This window comes from Neoarius graeffei, chromosome 16 (genome assembly GCF_027579695.1).
Source record: "Neoarius graeffei isolate fNeoGra1 chromosome 16, fNeoGra1.pri, whole genome shotgun sequence".
Classification (NCBI taxonomy): domain Eukaryota; kingdom Metazoa; phylum Chordata; class Actinopteri; order Siluriformes; family Ariidae; genus Neoarius; species Neoarius graeffei.
The window spans coordinates 24,698,160-24,708,425 of record NC_083584.1 but is presented as its reverse complement, the minus strand read 5'-3'; the positions used below and the strand labels follow the sequence as shown (position 1 = coordinate 24,708,425).

At 43.9% G+C, this 10,266-nt stretch overlaps 1 protein-coding gene across 1 annotated transcript in view; it reads right to left on the bottom strand.

The window, feature by feature from the left end:
• Positions 1–455: 455 nt before the first annotated feature.
• Positions 456–10,266, bottom strand: part of atp9b (ATPase phospholipid transporting 9B) — a 150,298-nt gene continuing 140,487 nt past the window's right edge. The window contains exons 23-29 of the mRNA XM_060942667.1: positions 8,814–8,878; positions 8,436–8,591; positions 8,250–8,314; positions 8,063–8,171; positions 7,813–7,870; positions 5,598–5,801; positions 456–1,072 (exon numbers count right to left, since the gene is read on the bottom strand). Coding sequence (XP_060798650.1) covers positions 936–1,072; positions 5,598–5,801; positions 7,813–7,870; positions 8,063–8,171; positions 8,250–8,314; positions 8,436–8,591; positions 8,814–8,878 — 794 coding nt within the window. The 3' untranslated portion in view covers positions 456–935. The remainder of the gene's footprint in view (positions 1,073–5,597; positions 5,802–7,812; positions 7,871–8,062; positions 8,172–8,249; positions 8,315–8,435; positions 8,592–8,813; positions 8,879–10,266) is intronic.

Below are 10,266 nucleotides of genomic sequence, written 5' to 3'. Positions count from 1 at the left end.
AATGCAATGTTATGTAAGGTGATCGCCTAGGCATTCTCATTGTGAAAAGTAAGTCACATGGACTGGCATTTAATGTTGTATTTGTTCCTTTCTATTTGTTTTTTGTCTGTTCATATTCTTTTTGGGGGAGTAAAGTCAGTTTAAAAATGCCGTTAAATGCATAGGCCTATAGGCCAAGTTTAATGACCCTGAGGTTATCAGAGGTCATATGTCGTTCTACAAATGAAAAATGAATTCAGCACCCAAACATTTAACAAACGAGGCCGTTTGCTAACTTCATTAATCATTTTAGTACATTTCATTCCTTAGAAAGCTGAGAAACTGGGTTCAGCTGAGACGTTTACAGGCCCAAAGTTCAATGACCTCTAGAGGTCAACAGAGGTTAGGTAGAGCTCGGCATATTGCAGATTTGAATTCGGCACACCCAAATTGACAAAATAAGACTGTTTGCCGACTTTGTCTCAAAAATGCCTTTGGGTGTCACGATTCTGGATTTTGGTACCAGTCTATAAATCTCCGAACAGCCCTGGAAAGTAAACAATCACAGGTTAGATTGAAATGCACTCAAATAAAGCAGGCATCTAATGAATTTCCATTTTTCTAATTCCATCACTGGGATTTCATTCACTCCTTGTGCTTCATTTTGCTTCTTTTTTCCCCTCCCAAGCATTCACAGTACATCTCCTGTTGTGCCGAGTGTATACGCTTGTGGTCCATCGATAACCCGGCAAAAAAAAAAAGAAAAGCTGGGTAGAGTAATACTCCACAGCATGAGGCATAGAGTATTAGACACTTCAACCAGAAACACCAGCTTCATAAAGCTCCTGGACAGCTACCGTCACTAGTGTCTATTAAGTTGCTGGTGTGTGTGTGTGTGTGTGTGTGTGTGTGTGTTTATACGCTCTGATGCTGTGCCTGTGTGAGAGTGGGTCAGCTCAGGAGGACAGCTTGGAGTAACTGGGCGGCGAAAACTTGCGCTTCAGGTACTTGATGATGTACAGAGGCAGGCAGCTGACCAGCGTGATCACACACACCTTCCACAAGAACGTCTTCGTCGTGATGAACGACAGATCTGGTGGAATACCACAAGGGGGGAGAGAGAGAGAGAGAGAGAGAGAGAGAGAGAGAATTCCAGATCAGATCAGATCAGATCAGGGCTTCTGATACATCTAGCGTCTTATGGTGCTTGACTGGAAAAGGGTCTGGCACATGGTGATACAGTGAGTAGTGATGGTGGAATGTTCTGGAAAAGAAAGAACATGAGTCACTGGTTCATAGCACATCTGATAGGCATGAGCGAGAGGTGACTGGGGGAAAGGACATGTGTCTGAGGGAGGGAGTCCATGAGAGATCACAGAACAGAGAACCTACCCAGGAAGGCTCCTAAGGACACTCTACCTATGCCTGAGTGAAAGCCATGGAGCAAGGCAGTAGGAGAGAGAGAAAGACAGGAGGGTGAGTGTGCGAAAAGCTTAGAAATCAAGCAGTGGACAAAACGTTCATTAAGACACTTGTACCATAGCGGTATTGAATTCTCAAATCTGATTGGTCGATTCATTTTCTATAACAGCAGCTCCGTCGATAACGCCAGCGCCAAGCTAATTCACAGGTTCATATGTTCATCTTTCTATAGTAACAAGATCAACTACTGCTCACTTACGTATCCTCCGCTCTCGCTTATATCAGAACGCAGGTAATCGAAGGAACAGGACACTTATGAATGTTGACTTCAACAAATAATTAATCCTGAAAACAAGTCAAGAGCAGCGTTCTCCCCAGGGATTTCAAATAGCATCCTGGTAAACTGTCATTTTGAAATAGCATTTTGATCCTTGAAATAGCGTCAAAATCCACACTACGTTTCATAAATACATTCAGTCGGTAAACAGGAAGTCGACATGGGACAGACCTGAAACCGGTATACACGCCCCGTGTCCGAAATCGCTCCCTACTCACTATATAGGGCACTACATAGCGGGGACGCCATTTTATAGTGCTGTCTGAAACGACAGTTACCCCTTTTCCACCAAATCAGTTCCAGGGCTGGTTCGGGGCCAGTGCTGGTTCACAATAGAGGTCTGCGCGGGACAGAATTTTCAGTCCCGCTCCCGCCCGCTCCTGCATTGTGCAGTCCCGCTCCCGCAAAGAATTATGATTTTCAGTCCCGCTCCTGCCCGTGCCTGCCATATTTTGTCCCGCTCCCGCCCGCAAATCCCGCATGATGCAGACGTTCGCGTTATTTCTCACGAAAGTTCTTGTCATTGGCTTGGGGAATTAAACATGCTGAGCTTAGCTGAGCTCTCCACTGACCGATCCTTCATTTATTGTAAGTTTATTGTTTAGACTCTGACATTCTGCTGACACATTCCAAGTTGAGCGCTGCATGCGCTCATGATTGACAGCTCTCACTTTGATTGACAGCTCTCGCTTTTCGCACTCGCACTCCCGAGTCTGTGGCGTTATGATTCCAACCGCGATTTTATTCTCCTCTCATATGAAGTGCTGCGCAACCACAACCAGCTCCTCAGATTATACCCTGTCTATTTCTAGCTTTAAACTGAACAATCTGTGTGATACACAGTCCTTTTTAATACTAGTTAATACTTTTTAATACTTTTTTAAATACTTTTTAATACTTAGGATTAATACTCTTGACTTTTTAACAGTAAATGTACCTCTTTTTAAAGCAGCACTTACTTCTGAAGCACTGTGAGCTTCACTAGAGGAGCTCTGCTCTTCTGCCATGATCGGAGATCTCAAACACGGAAGAGCGGAAAGGAATCGGAAACGTACGCGAGATTAGACCACATCCGCAAATTTAGGCATCTTAAAATGTTTTTATTAATGCCAAATAAAATATCCAGCACAAATTATATACGATAGACATAAATTAATAATTTATAAATTTTATTTTAAACACGTTTTTAGTTAGCGGGACTGCAGCTTATCACCTCTCCCGCCCGCGCCCGCATTGTGCACTCCCCCTCCCGCCCGCGCCCGCAATGAGCTTTCAAAATTTGTCCCGGGCCGCACTGCTTTGCGTCGGGTCCTGCGGGACTCCTGCGGGAGTGCAGGGCTCTAGTTCACAACTCGTTCAACTTGCGAGCCAGCTGAGAACCAGTTTGCTTTTCCATAGCTTGCGGTGCCATGTCATTACGTCGCTGTATGTGTCATTACATCGCTGTATACATCAGTTACGTCGCTACGTTTGCTTAAACCTTGGCGCGAATTTCGAAGCAAAAACAACACGGAAGAAGCAGCAGCAGCAGCAACAACAATAATAATAATAATGGATGACTTCGCGTTTGTACAGCTGCTGCTTCTCGCCGCTTAAAAATGCCGATCTTTAGCGGTCTTGTTATTGTTGTTGGTCTTAACTCCGCCCCCCCACTGACGTAAGCAGTTCTTTCCTCTGGCCCAGCAGAGAGTTGGTGCTAGCCTGGAACCGGTTTTTCTGGCCCCAGAGCCAGTTCTTTGTCAGTGGAAACAGAAAACCCGGTTCCAAACTAAGCACTGGCCCCGAACCAGCCCTGGAACTGCTTTGGTGGAAAAGGGGCAAGTAAGGATTATTTACAGCCTGTGTAGTGCACTCAAAGTATCCTACAATGCATCACGAAAAGTAGCGTACAACTGATGGTCACTAACCAAGCAATATATCCCATCATGCATTGCGGTCGCACTGAAAGGAATCAAATGAAAAGTCTCAAATCTGATGTAATAAAAGGCAGCGGCAAAGAAGAAAGTATTCAGCCTTGATTAAAAAGAACTGAAAGATGCAGGTACTTTGTACTGATTAATGTGGGAAATGCGCTCAGTATAATATGGATTTATCACAAAAATACACGCATGTATTTATTTTGAAAACCCACCAGCCGACTGATCTGGCACCTTTTAATTGTAAGACAGTAATGATGTCAATACCAGCGCGACGGACTAGTGTCCGAAAGCGTTTTTTTTCATTTTACCAATGAGCTCACTGTATAGTCCTCTATATAGTAATTCCCTATATAGCGAGTAGTGAATGAGTGAGTGATTTTGGGACAGTATAGAACCTCAAGCTGAAGTTTGGTACCAACGATGTGTGGCTGCTGAGTAAAAGGGCATTTTGGATGGATGGACGGACAGAGAGGTAAACCAGTATATACCCCCCCCCCCCCCCATCAGAGCTGGGGGTATAACAATTTACCATTCCTGTTATCACTTTGCAACTATAAACGGTTGTTCTCTTACCAAACTCTGTTATATCTTGTAAAGTTAAGACGACAAAAGGGGTGTTCACACGGCACATATTTGCATCGATGCTGCACCGATGTATTTTGTTGTGATACATCTTACACTGGTGTAAATTTTGTGCAGCGTTCACACATCACAAACCTGCTTACTATAGAGAAGCGTGTTAGCACCGGTGCAGCCCCACTTGCGTTCACACGGCAGTTTTTGCGACCGTGCTATACGATAGTAATAATGCGGAAATGAAATATGCACATGCGTGAAAATGTACTTCCTTTTCCCGGTTGTCATGGCATCACCAAGCGCCGGGAAAACAACGTGGATGAAGACACCAGTGTTGCCAGATACTGCTGACGTTTTCCAGCCCAAAATATGCTCAAATCCGCCAAAATGCACTTAAAACCGCCCAATCTGGCAACACTGGAAGACACGCAGTTCTGTTGTTGTTGATATTCGCCATTTTGGAAGCGCAAAATAACGGGATGCAAATTATGCAATGCCCGTATGTAATCAACTCTCCTCACGCGTAGCGAGTCTACCCCTGTAGCGTTCAGACGTCCCATTTTATATCGGTGCTGCCCCGCAAACTAGTATTTACTCCGGAGTAAATTTCTTAAACCACCTCCCGAGCAGGGTTAGATTCGCACCGTTAGATTAAGCAGCTTTCAGGGGCTACACCGGTATAACTTTGTACCGTGTGAACGCTCTACCGGGGCAGCCCCGGTGCTACACCGGAGTAAAAGTTGCTGTGTGAACACCCCTAAAGTCATGTTACTGAGAAACCGCACAGCTGTCCTTCTGTAAAATTTTCCCATGCTGGAAAACTTAAACATACAGCTTTACCTCTGACTGTTACAAAGCGCTGGGCTAACTAAATGTCTCCTCACAGAAAATATCAAAATTTGCACACATTTTTAAATCGAGTGCCTGCTACATAAAAGTTATAGAATACAGAAATATAAACCTGTGATTTGCCTGGAAGCTGGAACTACGGTCAGAGCTACCGTTATAGAAAATTAAATCAACACCTTCCGACCAATCAGAATTGAAAACTGGAGCACACCGGTATAAATTAAAATTGACCCATGAGGTCAATGACATTGGACTTTCAACCAAATTATACACCTGCAAGACAAATACACCATAACTATCATGTTAAACCATCGTCCACCGGTACTGAAGTCGTTCTAAGAGCCGCTTAGTGATGGGTCTGGAATAAAATCAACATACTACGAACAATACTCCGCTAATCTTATGAACATTATTCCACCTTTCTGGCTACTCGCCAAATGTATTTCACAAAAAGGGGATTATTAAGTGTGCGTGTGGCTTTTAAGCAAAGAGAATCGATGTACATGCATTCTTACCAAAGTACTCGTTTAGAAAGGCGAGCGAGGCGAGGTAGCAGCCGAGGCTGAAGAACTCTGCCACCACCATGAGCCAGTGCCAGGTTCGAACGGTCAGAGCCACCATCAGCAGCTCGGTAACAATCAGAGCCGTGAATGAGATGGCCACAACATGGACAAACTCCTGATCGAATAACAGTAGGGCGCCATACATCAGGATGCCCCCTGGTGGAGAAAGAGAGAATAACTCAATCACTGCATCATGTACAGAACTGGTTTAACTTTTCAGAACTAAATCAGCATCGATATTGGCAAAAACAATCCACACGTAAAATTCACCCACATGAGAAAGTAACAGATTTTGATCTCGAGTCTCCACTTGAACGACGCTCTCCGCTTTCCACTGCTTACTGTATCAGCCTCCTTTTCATTTTCATCATAAACAGCAGCCCGGCTCAGTCTAATGGCCTCTGACTGATCGCATAATTGTGCCTCTTCATGTGGCGGAGGCTCGGGGCATTCCTCGGAGTTAACTGCCGGATTAAATGAGGCCGTCGCCCGTATAGACCCCACTGTCGCTTTTCTCTGTGTATCGAGGTTTAATTAAAAAGCGGGAGCTGTCGGGATGTCACGCTTGGACAGGGACACTGATCTCTCTCGCTGCACGGAAGGATCCGTTTACGTGACCAAAAAAAAAAATAAAAGGCTGCTCCTTCAGAGCTTCCGGATAAAACGTCGATCCCAGACACAGTATAGTACGTTTACGCTATACTGTTTATTACAAATGCAAGGTTTCTGCAATTTTGCTTTAGCTTTTATAAAAGCAATCACGTGTTTGCTTCTGCGAAGTCACAGTAGCTGAAGGAACAGGTTAAGACACTTGCAAAGGGTGCGAGTTCTATACTCTGCCTCGAGTTTGTTTTAGCCAATATCACAAATGCAAAATTTACTCACACTGAGGGCGCTAGTCACCAATACTAACACACAGACATTTAGGCTACGTTCAGACTGCAACCTGAAACGACCCATATCCGATTTGTTGTGAAATCCGATTTTTTTGTTAGGCCGTTCACATTACCAATTATATGAGACTTGTATGCGATCTCCAATATGAACGGAAAACGACCCAAAAGTGTCCCGCATGCGCAAATTGACACGTAATAAGCACATCTACGTAATACGTAAACAAAAAAAAAGCGCACTCTTCAAGTTTAATGATTTTTTTGTTTGTTTGTTTGTTTAATTATCTGGTTAGTGTTAAAGTGTGAGGTCTCGTGTGTGTTTTTGTTTCTGAACTGAAATGAAAACGTGTAGCCTGGTAACGAGGGTTGACTCCTAAATGTCTCTCTAATTTCTATATAAGTGCACTACATGTTACTAGGAAGTAATGGATTTTTAAACTCTATATAGTGCACTCGAGCTTCAGTAGGCAGTCATTTGGGATACGGCCGCTGTATTACCAAACTCTTAATTCAGGCTTAATAATTTGCACATATTTATTTCGTCATATTAATAAACTTTTTCTACATTTTTATAAATATTTATTTAGATTGTTTATAGCCAGCTGAATTCTGCAACTTCTCTCAGCGCTGGCTCAAGGTGCAGAAACACCAGTGCAGTTTGCTATGGAGATGAGGCGAGACCTGGCGATGTGGTTTTTGTGGCGGCGGCGGAACTCACACAATAATCTGATTAATGTGGGCAGCAGACTAATGAGACCGAAGGTGTCAAATTACTGGAAATTTCCAGAACAATCTTATAATCTTGTAATACAGGATGGTTTAAGTTATAAATCAGTTATAGAAACTGTTTTATTTAATCAGGCTAACAGATCCACATCCAGGTCCCTACCAAATCCACCATTAGCTTGATCAATTCTATAAAAGTCTATTTAAATTCTGAAAACTGTACAAAATGTTGTTTTCCACCAAAGAGGCGGGATTAGCCAACGCAGAATAGTGACGTTTGTCTCTTGTTGATGACGTGTAGGTCGCATGAATGCGACCTGTCCGGTCAGACTGCAGTCGCATGTGAAAATAACGGATATGCATCGGAACTAGGACCACATATCCAAGCGGCCTGGGTCGCATGTGAAAAAAATCGGATCTGTGTCGTTCAGATTGTCAATAAGAAATCGGATACAGGTCGCATATGGGCAAAAAAATCGGATATGGGTCGTTTCAGGGTGCAGTCTGAACGTAGCCTTAGACACATGCCAAATCTCAAGATGTTTTACCTTGATACACACTTATCAAGACCCAAATAAGGAAGGTTTTAAATGACAAGGAGCGTCCCTAAGGCAAAGGAGAGAATCAGAATTAAAATCACCGACATGCATCAAAGACAAATCTCAATGCAAAAATAAAAATCAGCCTGATATTTCTTTTATTCATTCATCGACAAACATTGTACTAGTTAATTCGTTAAGTCCACTCCTTTTGTGAACGAAGTGGATGGTGGGTTTTGAAGGTGGTGTAGTGCGTCACCTTGGTAAGGTCTTTATACAGCTCTGGATAAAGCAGTGCCACTTCCGGCTTCACGTCCTGATCGAGCACAAGAGAGAACACTGGGAACATGGTGTAGATGGTGGCATAGCTGTGAATATAAGCGACGCAGCATTAGCACGACACACAGCCAAAAACAGGTCGAGACACACAGTCATAGCTCACATACCCGACCATGAGGAAGCCCTGGTACAGAGGAACAGACGCAAAGTAGAAAATGGAGGAAAACACGGCCTAAGGAGACAAAAAAAAAAAAAACTCTGCATGAACACTCAGCTTCTGATCGGGACATTACTATAAAAAGAATTCGTATGAGGAGGTGAATAAATCGTGAAGGGTATTAACTTGATGCTACCTGCATGGTTGAGATGATCATGCCGCGGTGCATGACGAACTGGCCGAGGGCGGCGGAGCGTTTGTAGCTGTTGCGGCCGTGCACCACCAGCAGCCGTCCGATGTGTTTAAACTGTGTTATGGAGAAATCTGCAGCCAGAGATGCCTGCTTGCCCTCCTACACACAATCACACATCCCTCTAAATCAGTGAAATGTAAACCCTTAATACCTGGTGACGATTCGTCCTAACACCCATCTTCGTTGACTATTTAGAAATGTTTATTTATTGACAAAAGAAGCTTTCTGTTTTATCAGCTGAGCGAGCTTTATAGATAGATGAATATTACGATTCAAAGATACGGGCTGGCTGAGGAATGGACTCGGCCAGAACCACGTTACCTTTCCTTCGATGCCGATACCACAATCTGCAGCCTGGATCATACTGACATCATTTCCTCCATCACCTGAGCAGAGGGAACGGATAAAACAGAGGGCTATAAAAACACTCATCATACCCAGAACCTGCAAATGGATTAAAACAAGATATAGTATGAATTAATTTAATGCCTTAAAGGAACAGTCCACCGTACTTCCATAATGAAATATGCTCTTATCTGAATTGAGACGAGCTGCTCCGTACCTCTCCGAGCTTTGCGCGACCTCCCAGTCAGTCAGACGCGCTGTCACTCCTGTTAGCAATGTAGCTAGGCTCAGCACGGCCAATGGTATTTTTTGGGGCTGTAGTTAGATGCGACCAAACTCTTCCACGTTTTTCCTGTTTACATAGGTTTATATGACCAGTGATATGAAACAAGTTCAGTTACACAAATTGAAACGTAGCGATTTTCTATGCTATGGAAAGTCCGCACTATAATGACAGGCGTACTAACACCTTCTGCGCATTTCGGCAGCGCATTGATATCTGAGCTCCGTATCAATGCGCTGCCGAAGCGCGCAGAAGGTGTTAGTACACCTGTCATTATAGTGCGGACTTTCCATAGCATAGAAAATCGCTACGTTTCAATTTGTGTAACTGAACTTGTTTCATATCACTGGTCATATAAACCTATGTAAACAGGAAAAACGTGGAAGAGTTTGGTCGCATCTAACTACAGCCCCAAAAAATACCATTGGCCATACTGAGCCTAGCTACATTGCTAACAGGAGTGACAGTGCGTCTGACTGCGTCTGACTGACTGGGAGGTCGCGCAAAGCTCGGAGAGGTACGGAGCAGCTCGTCTCAATTCAGATAAGAGCATATTTCATTATGGAAGTACGGTGGACTGTTCCTTTAATACTAGACTTTGTTCAATGGATTTTTTTCCCTAAAATTTTAGTATACAGTAAGCCCTCAGTATTCGCGGGGGTTAGGGACCGAACATGGCCGCGAATAAGCCAAAATCACGAATACTTGTAAAACCCCCCATAAAACTGCTCTTTATGTAGCGCACGGTACTCTCGTTGATGCCGTAGTGACGAGCCACTGCCGCAAAACTCTTCCCTTCCTTTAGCATATCGAGAAGTCCTACCTTCTCCTGCAGCGTCATTACCTTCTTCTGGCGCTTAGGTTCCTTGGCAGGAGCCTTAGAAGATGCAGAGCGTTTAGGAGCCATTGTAGGGCGTAAAAATTATTCAAAAATACCAAGAACGCACAACACATGAACAAGTCTGAACTACAGGAACCGTGAGACTGTACTGTACAACGCGCTCATTTGTATCAGCCAATGAGCAGCAGCCTGCCATTCAAACTTCAGCCAATAGCGAGCGAGCATTCGGCTCCGAGAATGTAGCAGTGCGTAAACGTTCGCAGTGCGTAAACATTCGATATGTTCGCGGCAAATGACCACGAATT